General features: G+C 44.8%; 1 protein-coding gene across 3 annotated transcripts in view; it reads right to left on the bottom strand.

Moving 5' to 3' along the window:
- Nucleotides 1-19,604, bottom strand: part of FYN (FYN proto-oncogene, Src family tyrosine kinase) — a 493,823-nt gene that overhangs the window by 53,323 nt on the left and 420,896 nt on the right. For all 3 annotated transcript variants that reach the window (XM_086927332.1, XM_086927330.1, XM_086927331.1), the window contains 2 exons: nucleotides 14,101-14,177; nucleotides 13,856-14,009 (listed from right to left, as the gene is read on the bottom strand). In XM_086927332.1, the coding sequence (XP_086783458.1) occupies nucleotides 13,856-14,009; nucleotides 14,101-14,177 (231 nt within the window). The remainder of the gene's footprint in view (nucleotides 1-13,855; nucleotides 14,010-14,100; nucleotides 14,178-19,604) is intronic.

Below are 19,604 nucleotides of genomic sequence, written 5' to 3'. Positions count from 1 at the left end.
CATTTGTTAAAGCAAGGCTTAAAGAGCACTTATGATTTGGAACACATATTGAATATGGCAGTACAAAAATATTAGTTAAAACTTGGTACAATGTACAGAACACTCTAAAGGGGGCTTGGAGAATGACCCTGGAAAGGAATTTCCGTTGTATTTGGTGACAGACAAAACGTTGTTGCTCATGTTAGCCCGGTTATATTCGTGAAAAGGTAATAGAATATAAGACACCTTTTCTATGGATCTTGAGTGCTCTGTTTTGGAGGAGATATACTGCATCAGAAATAACATTATACTATGGAGGGCCAGTGACATTGGTCTATACGTGGCAAGAGTTAAATATCACTTTGCAGAGTGGTTTGGGTGTTTTCTTGCTAAGACTTCATGATGCCCCAGTATCCATACTTCATAAGTATACATACTGCCATTTTTAGGTCTCGCCTGTCGATGCGCATGCGCATCGAGCAAGCGAGACTATGGGGGCTTATCCACTCTTTGTCCAACTTGCAAGGAATCGTGGCGATTCCTTCCAGTGCCCGTGACTTTTAAGCTCAATGCGCATGCGCATTGAGCTTAAAAGCGCGTGCACATGCCCCTAGCCGCCTGCCTTGCCTACTCTCCCGCCCCCTCACTTCTTGATTGCACGGCCGCTAGGCCGTGCCTCCCCTACTCTCCTCCTCCTACTCTCCTCCCCTCGCCGTCTGTTCCCGCACTCCTCCCACATCCCCGCTCCGCCCCCTCCCCTGCCTGCCATGTCGCGTCGCATTTCTCCTCCCCCCTCCCCCCAGCCGCCTGCCTTGCCTACTCTCCCGCCCCCCTCACTTCTTGATTGCACGGCCGCTAGGCCGTGCCTCCCCTACTCTCCTCCTCCTACTCTCCTCCCCCCTCCCCTTATCTGGCCTTCCCTCCGTCTGTTCCCTCTCCCCGCTCCGCCCCCTCCCCTGCCCGCCGTGTCGCATTTTTTTTAAATCACCACTTACCCCCTACCCCCCAGCAATTCCAAAACTGACGCCGTGCTCGGTGTTTCTCTTGTTATTGCATTGGTTTGAGTTCGCTGATTGTTTTGTAAAGCTCTCTGGCGCCCTGTTCGCGCAATGGAAAATTTCCTACACTGCCGTACTTACTTCTTCACTTATCAGTTGCATCCATTTAGAAACCTGTTATCTAGCTTTGCTCCTGCATGGGAGAGGCTCGTAAACTTGTGTTTTGCTAAGGGTGCAGTCTGTTTAAGTGAATGGTAAAGTGTCTTGCTCTCGTTGCGTGGGGTCGCGTTGATGGGAATCGGGAAATAGCAAAATTTATGCGGCAGTGTGAGCCCCCAGGGTTACAGGACAAAGGTGACCACTCTCATTGCGGCTGCCTGTTTGTGCCCTGCCTTTCCACTGGCAAGTAGACCTCTGCTGTGTATGGAGGGGGTGGAGATCCAGCATGGCTTTTCCAACTCACCCGGCCAGATCTGCTTTCTCAGCCCGCTCTCCTACCCCTCTGTGTCTGTTGGGATCTTCGGCAGAAGTTGGTACTCCTGAAACTACCTCCCCGCCCTCACAGCTGGATCGTGGCTGCCAGAACTTGGATGACCCCTTTCTATCAGTTATTGCCCCGCCTCCCCTGGCCCAACTGGTCCCCCAGTGGTGGTGGCTTTGGAGGTGGCGTGTTATCGCTGACTGCTAGCATTTGCCGTTTTATACAACAACATTTGGTCATTTAAAATGTGAGAGATGGTAAAAGCCTGTTGTTTTTTATTTACCCCATGTTGTCGTGCCTCTAATCAAACTTTAACGTGAAAGGAGAGTACGTCTGCGCTACATCGATTTCAGAGATACCACGCAGAAATGCATTTACTTTTATTGTCCAACGGAGTCACTAAAGCAGGGAGAGTATGTAACAACAACTTTCGCTCGCACTCCCCCAGAATGTGCCCTCATTAATTGGATGCACTATGCAAGAACTTTCCAACTCTCGCATTGTAAATCGTAGTTCAATATCTCTACTTGTGCTCTTGTCATGTTAACTCTAATGTCATTTCTGTTTCCATTAATTCTAAAGGGCTACAACAACTGATAATTTGCTACTGGTAGCACGCTTGCACAGGGTATTTTTTTATTTTTTTATTTGAGTATTATTTGTTCCACCTTAGATCTTAATTCTTTAATGGTCAATACCATTTGCAATCAAATTAATCCTTTACTCACCCTCACCCTCACCACCCTCAACCCCTCACCCTCACCCTCACTCACCCTCACCCTCACTCACCCTCACTCACCCTCAACCCCTCACCCTCACTCACCCTCACCCTCACTCACCCTCAACCCCTCACCCTCACTCACCCTCAACCCCTCACCCTCAACCCCTCACTCACCCTCACTCTCACTCATCCTCACTCACCCTCAACCCCTCACCCTCACTCACCCTCAACCCCTCACCCTCACACCCTCAACCCTTCACCCTCAACCTCTCACTCACCCTCACTCACCCTCACTCACCCTCAACACCTCAGCCTCACCCTCACTCACCCTCACTCACCCTCAACCCCTCACACTCACTCACCCTCACCCTCACTCACCCTCAACTCCTCACCCTCACTCACCCTCACCCTCACTCACCCTCACCCACACTCACCCTCCCTCAACCCCTCACCCTCAATCACCCTCAACCCCTCACCCTCACCCTCAAACCTTCACCCTCAACCCCTCACTCACCCTCACTCTCACTCACCCTCACTCAGCCTCAACTACTCCCCCTCCCCCTCACTCACCCTCAACCCCTCACCCTAACTCACCCTCACTCACCCTCAACACCTCACTCACCCTCACCCTCACTCACCCTCAACACCTCACCCTCAACCTCAACCCCTCACCCTCACTCACCCTCACCCTCACTCACCCTCACTCACCCTCACTCTCACTCACCCTCAACCCCTCACCCTCACTCACCCTCAACCCCTCACCCTCACTCACCCTCACCCACCCTCACCCTCACCCTCACTCACCCTCAACCCCTCACCCTCACACAGTGCAATAGGTCTCAGACCATTTCAGTTAGAGCTTTTAGAAATGTTTATGGCTTTTTTTATTTGTAATACTTTAGCATTGGCTACAGGAAACAAAAATGCTAAACATTTACAAAAAAAACCCATAAACAATTCTAAAAGCACTAACTCTAATGGTGCGAGACCTATTGCATTTCCAATGCTTGTTTACTTTTGTCCCAGTACACATACTTTCCAACTTGCATAATACCCCTCCGAAGTAACCCTTCAATAAAGTTTCCAGTGCCTCAAACAGTCATTAGCTTTCACATTACAGGTTTGCATACAGCTTTTTGCCACCCAATTATCTCCCCATCTTCCAAGCTTCCAATAAGGTCATGCTATCCATTACTGTTTGTTTCAATTCGATATACTTTCCACTCAGTTGGTCCACAAATACCTTGTGCATGCCTACAAGCCCAGGGAAATATATATATTTTTTTATCTGGCATGTGGAATGGGCATTACCTGCCCCCTGACTAGCCCACTGTGACTCCACCGATGCTGTGCCCACAAAGGCTTGGCAGCTAGGCTTGGTTCATTTGCATAAATCCTGACTGGCTATTTGGGTCATTTGTCTTACAGGTGTTAAGCTGTATTGTTGATAGTGGTCCACTCTGGCAGGCTGAGTTTTTTGCTGGTGCAGGATAGCGTTAGAAGTTGTTCGAATCAAGTCAGTGGCTAAGGACAATCACAGAAGGCACAGAAACAGCAGCTAGTAATTCAGGTTCATGCTATCACTCCTGTGCGGCACTCTGAGAAGTAGGGAGAATTCAGTGGTCCACTCAACCTGAATGTAGTGCCTTCCGTTCAATCAATCAATCAATCAATCAATCTGGATTTGTAAAGTGCGGCTATTCATCCCTGAAGGTATACAGGCGCTAGGAGCATTGTTGCCGGGGCTCAGTCAGGGCTTGAGTCCTTTTCTGAATTCCAGCAGAGAGGTTGAGGTCCGTAGGTGAAGTGGGAGGTTGTTTCTAGAATCTGCAGCAAGTTAGTAGGAGTGTCATCCACTGTTGCTGCGGTGGATACAGGGTGTGTGGGCGAGGCAGAGGGAGGCAGAGCCCAGACGTCTGGAGGGAAGGTAGAAGTTGGATCGGTGGTTGATGTATGCTGGTGCTTGGTTGTGGAGGGCTGTGAAGGGATTGATCAGCATCTTGAACTGGCCTCTCCTCTGGATGGGGATCCAGTGGAGCTTCTTGATGTGGGGGGATATGGGTCCACTTGGGGAGGTCTAGGATGAGTCTGGCAGCTGCGTTTTGTATCGCCTGCAGTCTCTTGAGGAAGTGTGCGATGATTCCTATGTAGAGTGTGCTGCGGTAGCCTAGTCCGAGGGTGACCAGGGCTTGTGTAACGGTGCATCTAGTGTCGATGGGGAGCCACTTGAAAACCTCACGAAGCATGCAGAGGGTGATGAAGCAGGGGGATGAAAATGCATTGATCGTTTTTCTCATTGTGAGCTTACTGTTGAGGATGTTGAGGTTGTGGGCATGGCCAGTCGGAGGCTGTGAGTGTCCAAGTTCTGGGGGCCACCAGGAGTCGTTCCATGGGTAGGTGTTTCCAATGAGCAACATTTCTGTCTTTGTCTGTGTTGAGTTGTAGGCAGTTGTTTCTCATCCAGTCGGCGATGTTCATCATGTTTGACGTTGAATTGTGGCTGAGATTTGTAGTGACAGGACATTTGCTCAACAAAGATATGAAGGTAGAAAATTGGATAAAAAGATAATATAATATAGCCTTAGAGCCTGACCTAGCAGGCTCTACCGGCCATTAGAGGTCCGCTCCCTTGTTAAAGAAGGGAAGGCCTTAAACAAGGAAGCGGGCCATTAATGGCCAGGTAGAGTCAGCTAGGAGGGCTCTAAGGCTATTAGAACATTCCACCACTAGAGGGCAGAATGTTCTAATTACTAAAAGCAAAATCCTCTTGGAACCTGAGGGGGTTTCAATCACCTTGGGCACCGAGGGGCCTTTGTTCACAGCAGCAGCTGTGACCAAAAACAACATTGGAATGTTGCTCTGCGGGCTTCTACCGACCCGTAGAAGCCCGGAGCACTCCATTGTATTCAATGGAGTGCTGTACATTCCAATGTTCTAATGAATATTAACGCATAAAAGAAATTCTATTTTTACTGATCACGCAGTTACAATCGTCTGTATATTATACATCTTTATTATTTTCTTTCTCTCTCCAGAGGATATTCCCTAATCTTTCATCTTCTGCCTAAACAACTTCCGTTAGTTCCTTAAGCCCAATGATCAGTATCACAGTGGGTCTTCCTTCACATCTCCAGAAACCTTCTTGTGACAGCCTCTTCACAGTGCAGTATAGAATGTGGCCTTTTCAGATTCTCATCAGCCCACACACCATGTTGGGAGACCGCAGGTACTGTCCATGCAGGCCTGGGGTGACGATCTACTCTTAGGGACACCCCACTAATAGAAACCCTTTCTTATCCTAATGATCATCTCGTCTTTTTTTCGGGTATGGGCAAGCTTTATTACTGTATATTAATCACTCATCCTTTTCTCCACTTCCCAAGCCTTCAGCTTATCAATAGTACAATGGCACTCCTAAGCCACATATACAGCGTCGAACATTGTAGCTTACACAGTAAACAAAATATGGTAGACTGAGATGTTTTATTATTAATCAGGGGCGACTCCTCCATTAGATAGAGCGAAGGAGCGTCGCCCCACTTAAAAATCCCCCCCAAAGATGAAAAATAAAATGGTAATTAATTACAATTTTAATTTTCATCGCCTGTCCCGAGCCGAGCGTCAGGACGGGGGCGGGGCTGCTGCTGAGTGACAGCAGCATGTCACTCAGCAGGGAGGGGGTGGGCTGGCTGTGCACTGTTTAAAGTGCGCCAGCCTTTTTGGCCGAAAGTCTTGGGACGGCCAGCCACAAATGTGCACTTTAAACCTCTCAACCCAGATGCCTTAAGACAACTGATTTGAGAGACAGTGCAGGCCTCCAGGTCGCTGTGGAGCGCCGAGTAAGGCCGCTCCCACCAATCCTGGCGCTGCTCACATGCTGTATGTGAGCAGCGCCAGGATTAGGCAAGGCAGTTCCAGCATCCGGTTGTAGTGATGCAGAGGTTCGGAGTGAGGACTTTGCGTCAAGTCAGGTAAGTTTTATTTATTTATTTTTAATAATATTTCCTTTATGTGCGTGGCCCTCCATCCTAGTAGAATCCAGCTGCCACTGTTATTTATGTGTTAAGAGGTTTCGCCTAGCGGTGTGTTTCTCCTCACACTTATTTTATAAAGCAGTGCCAATCCAAATAAACGTCACAACAATAGGGATTTAAAGTCCAAACAGCTGAAGAGCAAAGCCTCTACTGAGTATTCCTTGTTCACTGGTTTTCTATAAGTAATGAGACAAAAGGCTAAGTTGCACAGAAAAGTTTTAAAAGAATTTTCTGAATTGCAGGTGGTTGAGTTATGCTCTCAAGCTGAGGTTCAGAAAATTCTGGAGCTTTGGGCCTAGAATTCTTAGGAAATTCCTTCTGTGTATTCTCTGAAGAAGGCATGTTTGCAACTAGAAGAATATCCTTTGAGGCTTCAGGGCTTGTGCTCCTTTGTCAGGTCAGGGTTGTGACCCGGTATCTCCTTTTACCATTGTGCAGCCAGTTTTTATTACTGTGTTTATTTCAGGCCACTTTTGGCCTTCATTACACAAACCAGCTGCTCTGATTGGCTCAATTGAGTTTATTTGGGGTGGGGCTGGCAGAAGCAGGTGACATCATTGCCGAAAGTCTGACTCCGGCATGTGCGGTATTAGACTGCCCTACGGATTCGTGCCGCCTGCCTTCTACAGCCGGGCATCATGATTCCAACTTACACAACCACACAACCTTGTGGCCAGTGGGCAGAAGCAGCAGCCTTGACACCGGTGCCATATTATAAGGCCTGGGTTTTCTGGTTTTCATAGGGAGCTGGTGGTTGGTGCTGCACACGGCGCAAGAGCACAATCAGTGAAAGGCCTGGGGCAGCTATAATTTCCAACTTGAGGTATGCAGTCAGAAAAATCGAAGGAACGTTGGTTTAAAAAAAATGCAAAACGGAATTCATTGAATCATTGTTACCAGGCCCAGTTAAAAAGCACAATTACGTTGTACCGAATGGCCTGACTTTTATGTCTTGGTTCAGCCTTTTTTCACCCCACTCTAGAAGCGTAAATGGATATGTGCTTCTTCCAGGGGTGTGTTAATTCTTGCCCTATAAACTAAGAGAGCACCCTGCTTTTGCAATATAAGTGGTGCTGTTTGTAATTCACTGTAAGCTGATGAGATGGAAATGTTTTCATTTATCGAAATACCCTTATGAAACTTCGTTTTTCTCCGCTGTGCATGTTTAAAAATGAACTCCCTATTCAACTTCCGAGCTTGCGATATAAATCACAATTGTATTGACGTTCCTTTGAAAGAGCTGACTTTTTTTTCTTGAATCGGCTGTCTTCCACACTGAAAGTATAAGCTGAATCAAGGAAGAAAAGGCAGACCGTTCATGGCAACGTTGATGCTGAAACCAGGCTCCTGTAATCTGATGTTCATTTTGTAACTCGCTATTTCCTCAAGTAAAGCGCTCTGATACCGCCGGGTCTAGCCAGCGCTATATGAAACTCCGCAAATAAATGAATAAATAAACTGTGAATTATAAAATTATAAATAAGCTCTGAAGTTGCACAGGGAGTTCACTCTTAAACATGCACAGCAGAGAAGAACAACGTTTTTATGTGGGCATTTCAGTAAATAATTTTTTTTCCATCTTATCAGCTTCCACTGAGGTCAAAACAGCAGTACTTTTATTTGCAAACTTACTCTTCTCTCGCCATACTATAAAGTATGGTGACAACACACATTCATGTCATTCTTAGCAGAGTTTCAAGGGCACTCTTTGTATTTTGTACACTTTACTGGCTCCGTAAAAATTTCTCTTAAAGTCAGTGGAAGCTGGATGGGGGGGGGTCTCTAGGAACAATGCACGAGTTGCTTGGCCTTTAGTAGCTCACAATGATTTTCACGGATCAGAAGTAGCTCTCACTACAGAAAAGATTTGATATATCGATTATGCTACCTGTTTGTGATTCTGCTTGCTCTGCAAATAAGAGTCAAACTCTTTCTTTAGCTCTCACTTTGAGTATAGCACGTGCCGTCCTAAATCTAGACTCTGCGTGCAACCTCCAGGAACCCAAAAAAACACAATCCGTCGAGGTCTTAGCGTTACTCAGGTACTGCAGCTGCTAAATGAGGAACAGATGCTCGGAGTCTGAAGTACATTAGAAGAATGCACACATACATGTATAAAGAGCGGATAGGTTTTCAACATTCCTCTCTGAAGCCAGCTCTGGGGGGTCAACCACATTAAAGCCAAGGTAAATGCCTGGGCCATACTGCCACATCAAAAGGCGGCTTCTAGATTTATGTTTCAAAGAACAGTATGCGTCCAACTCCCTTGTGGAATACAACAACTTGGTATTGATCTTTCTTTTTAGTTCTGATCACTGCCAGGACAAATACATGCGTTGGCAACGTGAACCACTTATGTATTTTACATGGGGCCACTGCATACTTCCATTCTTCTCCAGGTTTGCAGTAAGTATTTCTTAAGCATTTCATGTGAAAATAGGCACAAAGGGGCTGATTAGGATGGAGGATTATCCGCATCCTCCGGGCCGGCGGAAGCCACCGCCGGCCTGGAGGATGCGGAAAATCCTCTGCGGACCCACCAAGACCCACTGCCACATTAGGATGGCTGGTGGGTCCTGGTTTCCGTCTGCAGCTTTTCCTCCGCGGTTGGCTTACAACCGCGGCGGAAAAGCACTAATATGGTGACGGTGTCTCTCAGACACCGTCAGCCAGATTAGGATGTGCTTGGAAACATGCTTTTCCGCGTCAGCTTTTCCGCCAGGGAAAAGCATGTGTAACTTCACTGCGGGGGCCCGTTGCGGGCCCCCTAGGTGAAGGGGGGTGGGGGTGCACATGGGGGGTACCTATGGTACCCCCCTGCATTTGTATGCAGTAAGCGGCAGGCACCGCACGGTGCCTGCCACTTTCTTCATTCAAATGCAATGCGTGCATTTTTAACATTGCTGCGGGTGCAGCTTGAAGCTCCACCCGCCGCAATGTTAATATATAGAGGATGTGACCGCCAGGATGGCGGTCACATCCTAATCTGCACAGAGGGAACGCCGCAGCCCATGCGGACGTTCCCTCCTACTCAGGGGTCGCGGACGGACGCATGTCCGTCCGCGATCCTAATGACCCCCTAAGTGTGAAGAACAATGCCACATAAAACTAAGATACAAAAATACAGAAGAAAGATTTGAAAACAAGATCTCAGGTGTTGTGCTGCAGTGACTCTGCTTGAAAGTTCTCTTCATTCACCACATAAACTATTTTCTAAAGCTCTCTTCATTCACCACGTCAACTATTTTCTGAATTGTTGAAAAGGTCCTGTTTTTCTAGTATCCTTGGGGGAAACATTCAATCTTGGACCGGATTCTAGTAAACAAAGCTTCAAGGTACCTAGTACCACCGAAGCTAAGTTACAGCACCTCAGCTGAACGTCTCTTGCCCATTCATGAACTGCAGACCATGGTGCCTCTCCTGCCCTGAGTAACTCAGCTGTAGTTTTCACTGCTATCCAGATGTTTTTGTTCCCAGCACACATGACAATAAAGTGTGTGTATATTGATGCCAAGGATGTTTGAAAAGTTCTGAGACCCTGAATGAGGCTCAGTGGTCTGTGCGGGCACACCAAGCGTGCCTTGGCTTCCTATGCCATGGGACTACTGTCCATGTTGCAAAATAATCATAAACCAGAGGTGGCAGCATACCTTTTTTAGAAAAGAACAGGCCCTTTTCCTGTCCTTTAAAAGTGAGATGTGTACTCGCCTCACCCAGGTCAATTTCCACTGCCATGATGTGCTTAGAACCTGCACCAACATCCCTGAGTGAGTGGTGTGTGCAGGGGGAGAATGTAAGGTGACTGGCACTGTGACTCTATGTTGAATGCAAGTGTGTGACTGTGAGGCTAGTGGGATCCAAGGCAAGCAGGAACCAACCCAAGTGCTGGGGTGGGACTATGCCCCAGGGTTTCATTGCAACTACCGCCTTGCTTCATACACGATCTACCGCTCGACTACGCTTAAACGGGACGCTATCTGCTCCCTTTGCTTTGTCGCGCAGAACACGCCAGGGCTGTCCCCTCTCCCCCGTATTATTTATTTTGGCAATGGACCCATTAATCAGGCACTTCCAGGAAAAACATCTCCACAGAAGCTTGGTATTCAAAACGGGCCCTTTATTAGTCTCCTTATATGCGAACGACACAATTTTGTATGTGTATGACCCCCAGATTAACCTCAATCCACTTCTCAGAGAGGTCCTACGATTTGGCACTTTTTCTGGCCTAAAAATAAATTGGTGTAAATCAATCATCTTCCCGCTCACTGAGGGAATGGATCGCTGGAACACGGAGTTCCCATTAGAATGGTGTACTGATTCAGTGAAATATTTAGGTATCCACACCCATCGCGATACCGAACAGATAGTGTGACGGAACTACGGAGTGGCGATTTCTCAACTAGAGGCGCAAATCGATTCCTGGCTTAAACTTCCGCTCTCTATAGCGGGACGCGTAGCCCTGATAAAAATGATACTCCTCCCCAGATTTCTGTACTTATTTCAGAACATTCCGATTCCCCTAACCAATACATTTTTCAACACTTTGCTGTCCTTACAGATAAAAATAAGTTTGGGGAAACAAGACACCCAGAGTGCGGTTGCAAATCATGACCCTTCCTTACAGCCGGGGCGGGTATGGTGTACCTGATTTGCATTTATACTATTTAACTGTGCAAGCCAGTTTTGCACATTCTTGGTACCACCCGGATGCTAGAACTACTTATCTTTGCCCCGAATCAGACACAGTTTTCCCTGATTCGTTGGCCTCGGTGATACCCTTGGGTGTCCCCCAAGATCCCAAAACTACACAGCCTGTTTACACCACCAGTTGGGCATGGCGGGAACTAAGTAAAATTACACAGATGAGTACTCTGTATTCCTCCTCCCTTCCCATTGTGAATGGCCCCTTCCTGCCCATTACCTCCGAAAGACTAGTACAAAGAACTTGTGCTAAATTCGATTTTCGCGCCATGGGAGATCTCTTCCCTGACGGTCATATCTTTGACCCGGAAGACATGGCTGCACTTTCGGAAGCCTCGTTCATGGACAGGTTTATATTAGCCAGGTTGCGAGCAGCACTACGTGCTAAGTTCCCGGATTATCGGTTGGAGCCACCCTCCTTCTCCCCTCTCACTTTGGTGATAACCAGTGACAAGGGACTGCACCTCATATCGCAGCTTTATAAGGCCTGCTCCGAGATGATACCACTAGATGACTCGCGAGTCCGCTCTGCTTGGGAGTCGGATTTGGGCATTTCCATCACAGATGAGCAGTGGCTGGCATGCTGCAGGGTCACTGGGAGGGTGTTGTTAAATAGCAAACATAGGCTGCTACACTTTAAATTTCTCCGTAGGCTATATGCTACACCTGCCAGATAACACAGGATAGACCCCTCCAGACCACACACATGTCAGCGCTGTCAAGCACCGCATGCAGACTTTGCACATTTAGCCTGGTGCTGCCCGCGAGTCCATGATTATTGGACGGAAGTCCACAGACTCCTTAGCGTAATGATTCAAATTTCATTGGAACCGCTCCCAGAGATTGCGCTATTGGAGTATCTGGTGCAAATACCATTAAAAGTTCGGAGGTTCCCTGCTATTGCGTTGCTTTTAGCCAAACAAGAGGTTGCGATATCCTGGGGAGGTAAAAGAGCGCCGACGAAAACGGGGTGGATACAAAGTATGACAACTTGCACAATACACAGCGATATGTATGTCAACACTTGTCCTGTAGCTTCCAGACCCAGAGATATTTGGGGACCTCTTCGTAACTACCTGACCTCACTGCAGCAAACACAATGATGCCAGGGGTAAGGAACCTGCGGGGATAGGCTGATTGGGACGGCACATTCTTAATCATATTTCTACACACATGGGATAATCTGATACGGACGGTTATGCGTTTACTTGGCAATTAATGGTATTCTGGAGAATTCGGTGGGATAGCCTTTGATTACAAATTGTTTATGTTTAATGCCAGATGTTATGTTATAACAAAATTGTGTTGACATATTCTGCAGTGGAGAATGTATTGAACTGTCATTGTCGGGATGTATCTGCTATATGACACCATTGGGCTCTGTGCTTTGCTTTGTACTTCAAAAATCTGCAAAAAAAAAGTTTTAAAAAAAAGTGCTGGGGTGGGATCTGTGCCTCAATGATCATTTTTAAATCACCTTTGGGGCCCTGTCCCCAAGAAAAAAAAGAGAGGGAGCAACGCAGGAGGTGGCTTAAGTATTGGAGATGGCCTCACTGCTTAAACCATAACCAGTGCTATGCGCTAACCAAAGAGAAGGAGAAAGCTGGAGAGTCTGACCATGTCTGTGGCCTCCAAAGACTAGTTCCGGCAGCCGATGTTCTGTACTGCCCCTAAAGGGACAATTTCCAAAATTGAAGAATCACCTGAACTAGAGGGTGGACTCTTCATTTGTCTGGGAAGGAGCTTTCACTTTGGGTTTTTCACACACTAGAGCATCAATCACCAGTCGAGGGCAGAATGGAGCTCCTCAACAACATTAAAGGAAGGTGAGGATGTCACACTGTCAGTCTCTAACCCCTACACTGCCCTATTGGGAGGCCTAGGACTTCTCGCCTTGGTACCCTGAGGTTCCAACTTTAATGGGGATACTTGATTTTGATTTCGTAGTGCCACAGTAGGCCAGGCCTTGGTTAAGCAGTAGTAAAAAGTCTCAATGACCAGAGTTGTTGTTCATTTCCCTGTGTCCCCCAAAAGGGCTTTGACACACATAGTGCTAAATCATGCACTTGAACTAAACAAAGGGAATCTTAGTTAAGGTAATCTTCCATCCACAACCCTAGATAGAACACAAGTATACTTTACACATAAGCATGTTATGCATGCATGTTTTGCCATCTCTTCGAAGAGGCCTCTAAGGGTTTATCTCTTATGCAAAATGTATATACAGGACTCATTTGGTTGAAAAACACAACCGAGTTAAGCACCTTATGGTTTTATGAAAAGTCACCACCATAGAATTTTTGACAACAATGTTTTATGAAATCACCCACGATGGACTAAAGTCCAACAGTCATTAAAAGAATATGCAGTAAAAGTTTGGAAGATGGAACAGGAAGTTCCAAACACTTCAGCCAATTCAAGTCAACTTGACCTCTCTTTTTTACATCCACCTAACGGCACCTCCAAATGGGTATATATCTTGCTTTCTTCCCATCTGGGAATATGTCAGATTGCAAAAATGGATGCCAGAGACCGACAAAAGACTGCACAACCTCCTGTTTTCCTTGACTTTACCAAGGGATACCTTTAGTGTCAGATTTAGCTATAAGACCATCTACTTCCTGGACAATAGGTTCAGTCCCTCTTCAATCCAAGGAAGTTTATGAAGTTTACCCAAGCGTTAGGTCTCTTAATCCTGGAATTTAGGTATTGAAACTTGAGAAATTGACTTGGCGACAAACAAGAATACTTCTCACCAGTACATGTCTCTCTTATTTTCACTTTCTTGATGGCATGACACATCTTTCGACCAGCACATATTACTTACTAGAGCAAGATATGCTTTATTTGAGGACTAGTGAAGCAAACATAGTACGATAAACACAAGTTCAATCATTCAACCCTTTGGTTAGTCGTCAATATTTCATTCTGAAGATCTTACCTTGCCGTGCTGTGTACTCATTGTCTTCAATCAGCCTTGCCAGCCCAAAGTCTGCGATCTTGCAGATGAGCCCATTACCCACGAGTATATTGGCAGATCGCAAGTCACGGTGGATGTAGTTCATTCGCTCAATGTAAGCCATGCCTCCTGCCACCTGTTGGAAAAATACAGCATGTTTAATGCAAAAGCAAGGCCAACTTCTACATCAGAAACTATCACCTTTTTTCCCCTCTTTTTGCACATACCTGTGCTGCCATGTCCACTAAATTTGGCAACTTTAAGTTCCGCCCTTCTCCATCTTTGAGGAAATCTAGTAAACTTCCTGAAAATGCAAAACATGTACAGTGTTACAGAAAGTTGAGATAACGTTAAATACATCTATTAAAATGACTTAGGCGTAATATCCTGTCAATGGAGTACAGGTCCAAAGTTTATCTGGAACTCTAAACAGGCACTGAGCATGTGAAAATAAGGGGCATTGAATAACGTTCTTCCCACTCTTACAGAAGTAAGGTGAAACCATATGTACTATAGTTATGGATTATGATCATGACATAGGGTTTTGGGAAATCAACCTCATATCCAGTTTGAAGCTAATTATGTTTCTTGGAAATATGTAGGCATTATTATTATTAAAAGAGTATCTCTTTGCACCTTTGTAAGTTGGCAAGTCCATTACTGGGCAAAACGTGGACCCTGTGGTGCTACAACTCCAAAACTGTGTGCCAATAAGGGTGCAGCTCCATTTATGGGTGCTCTTATAGTAGTTCCTAAACAGGCGGCCCTTGTATTCCTATACTCTTTTGAAAGAGAGCAGTACAATCCATAATTAGCATTCTTGGGAAGAAAATTATTTGTAGTCAGATTGCATAAACTGCCCAGGGAGGGCTCATTTGCACTCAGGTGCTACTTAGCTTGCATTATATAACTCATGGTGAGGTAAAGTTCATGAAATCTGTTCCTTTCTGCACAGGTCAGTGCTATTTTGCAACAGCCAAATCAAACTGAAGCAAAAAAACATAGCCTTCTAATCTATAATATTGTGTTAAACACTTTCAGATTAGTCTACCTTAGGTGGAAGAATAGCTTCTTAATATCTACAACGACTTGGTTGAGGAAGGCTTGGCCAAGTGGCGGTGGTTTCCGAAGAAGAGTGGAGGAGGTCACTAATTATTGGAAGTGTTTATATAAGTTAAAGTATAAATGATGGACGCCATTAATAATTGCTATCTCTTGAAGAGGAACTTGGATAACTTCACGTTTGTGGGGTTAAGCAGGGATGGATGAAATGATGGATAGTGGATGAGATGCAGGATAAAGGTGAATGCCCAGAAATAGTTCTATACAGTGAACTATTGTTTTCTGATGTATGATCGAAATGCTGCAGAAATACAAACATCATTTACCTATAAAAAATGGTTTGCAGCTTGAGTCTACTAGATGCATAGTTCTGACATCTAATGATTGGGCTCAGAATTGTATCCAACAAGCATTGTCAAATGCAATAGGTCTGGAGTTTGGCAATTCTTGTCTTGTTTTGTTATAGTTTTTGTGAAACTTTATTGTTCAGGAAGCCGCCGGGGCTCTCATCAATTAAAACAATTGGCTAAAGGCAAAAACAAATTTGTTTCACAAAAGCACACATTACCATAGCACTCCCTGGCACTGAAGGAACATATTTTGTTTGTGGATATGCTCCTTATGAAAAGGCAGCATGCCTTAATTCATAGTGAAGTCAACTAATAGCTGAAGATGGCTGACACTTGCCTCCTGTTGGGGTTGGGGAAAGAAAAATGTGAATGACACAACCACAGGCTAATGGATGAAGTTTGGCTGAATGCTGAAAACCTTGAAGTAAATATGTTATCCACAACATTTTAGTAAAATCAATAGGTCTTTGCTAACACAGGTTGTATGGAATTATAACGCGGGCTTTTACCCTGCATGCCATTACAACACGGGGATTACAACGAAAGTCGTTACAACGACTTTCGCTGGAGGGCGATGCATAGTGGAATAGTTTAATTTTCTATTCCAACTCCAGCCCACGTTGACAGTAGGGAAGGTGTTGGATAGAAAATTAAACTATTCCCTATCCAACAGCGCCCTCCAGCGAAAGTCGTTGTAACGACTTTCGTTGTAATCCCTGCGTTGTCATGAAGATTCCCCGCTAACACATATCTAAAAAAAAAGCCAGTTGGTTTGGCATTGGTTGACAGCCTCTTACCTTTGTGAAAGAAGGAAAGAAAGAAAGAAAGAAAGCAAGAAAGACAGAAAGAGGGCGAGAAAGAAAGAAGACACCAGGATCTAAGGAAGAAAGAAGGATAAAAAGAAAGAGAGAAAGAAAGAAGGATAGATTGAAAGAATGAGCAAAGAGAGAAGGATTGAAAGAAGGAAAGAAAGAAGGAAAGGATAAACAAAAATTAGCTTATATTCATTATTCAAGTGAGCTGCTGTCGGTATTATTGTTGTCCTTCAAAAAACTGCGTTTTCCACAACTTTCTCTGAGTAGCTCCAGAGCTGATGCACTGTCGTTATTGAAGTGTCCGCATTTTCATAATTTTTTTATTTCACATATACATTATTACACAAAGAGTGCTAACCATTCATCGAATGCACACCACATGAAGGAGAAAGGTTGCTTACATATCCGGATAGCTTACTCAGAATCAACCCACTGAGCTATCTCAGCAGCAAGCAAAGGTGTCACTGATTCCACAGTAATGAGCTATCTACCTGACTCATGAATGTATGCATAATTACACTCTAAATAGGTTATTTCACCTGCATCAAAAGAATCCATTATTATACTGTAAATTAACAATCTTACTGCCGCATGAAGATAACTGTAATTCCAGTTTCAGATACTAAAGCAACCGTTCACTGCTTTTTCCAAGAGTCAAAGTATAACATTTTGGATACTAAAACAAAATTTACCCCCTTAAATAATCAATCAATCAATCAATCAATCAATCAATCAATCAATCACAGACATTTATATAGCGCACTACTTACCCGGAGGGTCTCAAGGCGCTAGGGGGGGGGGGGGGGGGGGGGAGTGCTGCTACTGCTCGAAAAGCCAGGTCTTGAGCTTCTTCCTGAAGGAGAGGTGGTCTTGGGTCAGGCGCAGGTCGGTCGGGAGGGAGTTCCAGGTCTTGGCGGCCAGGTAGGAGAAGGATCTTCCTCCTGTTGTCGTTCTTCGGATGCGGGGGACGGTGGCGAGGGCGTGGCTGGCTGATCGGAGATGTCGTTTGGGAGCGTGGAAGTTGATGTGGTTGTTGAGGTAGCTCGGGCCTTGGTCGTGTAGGGCTTTGTGTGCGTGGGTGAGGAGGCGGAAGGTGATTCTTTTGTTGACGGGGAGCCAATGAAGGTCTCTCAGATGTTCGGAGATGTGGCTGTGTCGTGGGATGTCGAGGATGAGTCTGGCTGAGGCGTTCTGGATCCGCTGGAGTCTCTTCTGGAGCTTGGCGGTGGTTCCGGCATAGAGGGCGTTGCCGTAGTCCAGTCGGCTGGTGACGAGGGCCTGGGTGACCGTCTTCCTGGTCTCGGTGGGGATCCACCGGAAGATCTTAAATAAGAGTGTTACGAATGTGCTGAAAATGAATCGCAATAAAGGTGATCTTTTTTCCTGGGCTAAGATTATTAGAAAACCATTTGAGGAAGTAAGTCCGGGATAAACAAGTCTGCAGAATTGTCTGCTTATGAGTTGACATCCTATGATATTGAAGCTTTCAGTTTGTGTATCATATTGGAATAGATAGATAATTTAACGTTATTGTGTGCATAGTAAAAAGGGGATAACATATTAGAGAACAGTTTTCCAAAAGGCAGAATTTTATGTCTATTTGTATAGCACACTAATAACCCTACATGGCACCCAGTTATTTGAGCAGGTGCGAAGGTGAGTCCTACAATAAAATAGAAATGTAAAAAAAAAAAAATGAAAACCAATTTTTAACAATATATTACTGAAACCAATATTAAAAAGAACAATATTCTTAAGAATGATATTACTTACGCAAAAAAATGATATTTTTACAACCTATAATTTTTTATCACTATATTTTTTAATCACAATATTTTTTTCCCGACATTTCTGTCTCCCGATATTTTGAATTCAATATTTTGTCTAAGTACCACAGCAAACCATAGGAGTAGATCTTTTTGAAATTTCTTTTTCAGATAGGCTTTGGCATCCTGGGTGAGGACATACAAAAATACCTACACACTTCATGGACATGATAGCCTTTTAAAATGGTCTAAATATGGAAGACTAGTATTAGTTTGCTGATAATTCAAGAAGGAAATGCCACACAGTCATTCAGACAAACTCATAGCCTGTAAAAAACTCCCATGAATCTCATGATCAGCCTTTATCTTTAATATAATTAGTGTGGGACACAGGCAGCGGGCCTGCCTTTAGGGTTCTTTAAAGATACGGCACACAGTATATGACGTCTGGTTCCTGGTTTGCCAATTTGCTGATTAACATTTCTTTTTGAGGCCTTTCCTTTAAAACAAAGATTGTATGCCAAGGAAAACTCCTAGTCTTCAAAAGAATAAGCTTTCTGTGGGGTTAGTGTGTCCATATAGAGTGTAATCCCGCACCCCTCTCACAACAGACTTTGAACTTTTTGATTTTTCATTGCTGATAATTTTCTCACACTAATCTGGTTTCTCTCCGGAACACCATTTAGAGACTGTTGAAACCCATATAGGCTTCTTTTTCTGTTGATTGTTACCCAGTAAGTGTCTGTGGGTAGTAAGACCCTTGGAAATGTTTCCACTCCTCGAGGCGGAAATGATCACTGTTACATTGCAGCACAGGGCACAGACATCCTGCCTTTCTGAGAAAAGGCCATCACTTGCACAGCCCACCCCAATATGGGTTGCTTGCTCTATGAATTGACTCGTCTTCAAAAGGTAGGTCTGGTTTACTCAAACTTTGTAAGCATCAAGTAAACGAAGCGGATCATGGCAGGAATACCAAGTTGTTTGGAAAAGTAGTGAGTGGTAGCCTACATAGATAAAGACAGTGCATACACTTTCAGTGAGACTCTATTGATCAGTGGTATAATACTAGGTATAATGTCGTCACTTAGAAGTCACACATATATTGATCATAAGCAAAAATCGAAGGATGGTGCTGTAAAGTCCAACTTATGAAGATAGTTCAAGTTAGTATATAGCCACATATCTCCATAATAGTAAAACTCATACTGAGTCTTGCCAATTCTAGTATGTAAAGTGAGTTACAAAACACACTACCTTGATTAGACATGCTAACTCTAATGGGCCCATGTCATCCAAAATGCCGCATTTAGACCAAATCGGTTTCCCAAATGTGCATGGCAACACGTATCCGCAATCTTACCGCTAAGCGAAGTGATCCATCTTTCAAACAGCCAGCTGTGTCCTCGAGTACGAGTCATGAACAGAAACGTTTCCGCAATTAAATTCCTCCCACTTTACATACTAGAATACTTGAATTGAATTGAACTCATACTGAGTTTGACTATTATGGAGATATGTGGCTATATACTAACATGCCCTATATCAAAAAGTTGGATACATTGAGGCATCTCTTTTGATTTTCAGAGTTTGCCTATTTGGATCAAATTAAGATCCCATACAAGCCTGGAGCTGGAATATATGACTCTCCCAGCGGATATCGTCTATTGTTTAATGTGGGATAGAATTATCACCACATGAAAAGTAGGTGATAATATGATTAGGATTGATGTGCAGG

Source organism: Lissotriton vulgaris, chromosome 6, assembly GCF_964263255.1.
Source record: "Lissotriton vulgaris chromosome 6, aLisVul1.2, whole genome shotgun sequence".
Classification (NCBI taxonomy): domain Eukaryota; kingdom Metazoa; phylum Chordata; class Amphibia; order Caudata; family Salamandridae; genus Lissotriton; species Lissotriton vulgaris.
This window is presented reverse-complemented; position numbering and strand designations above follow the sequence as displayed.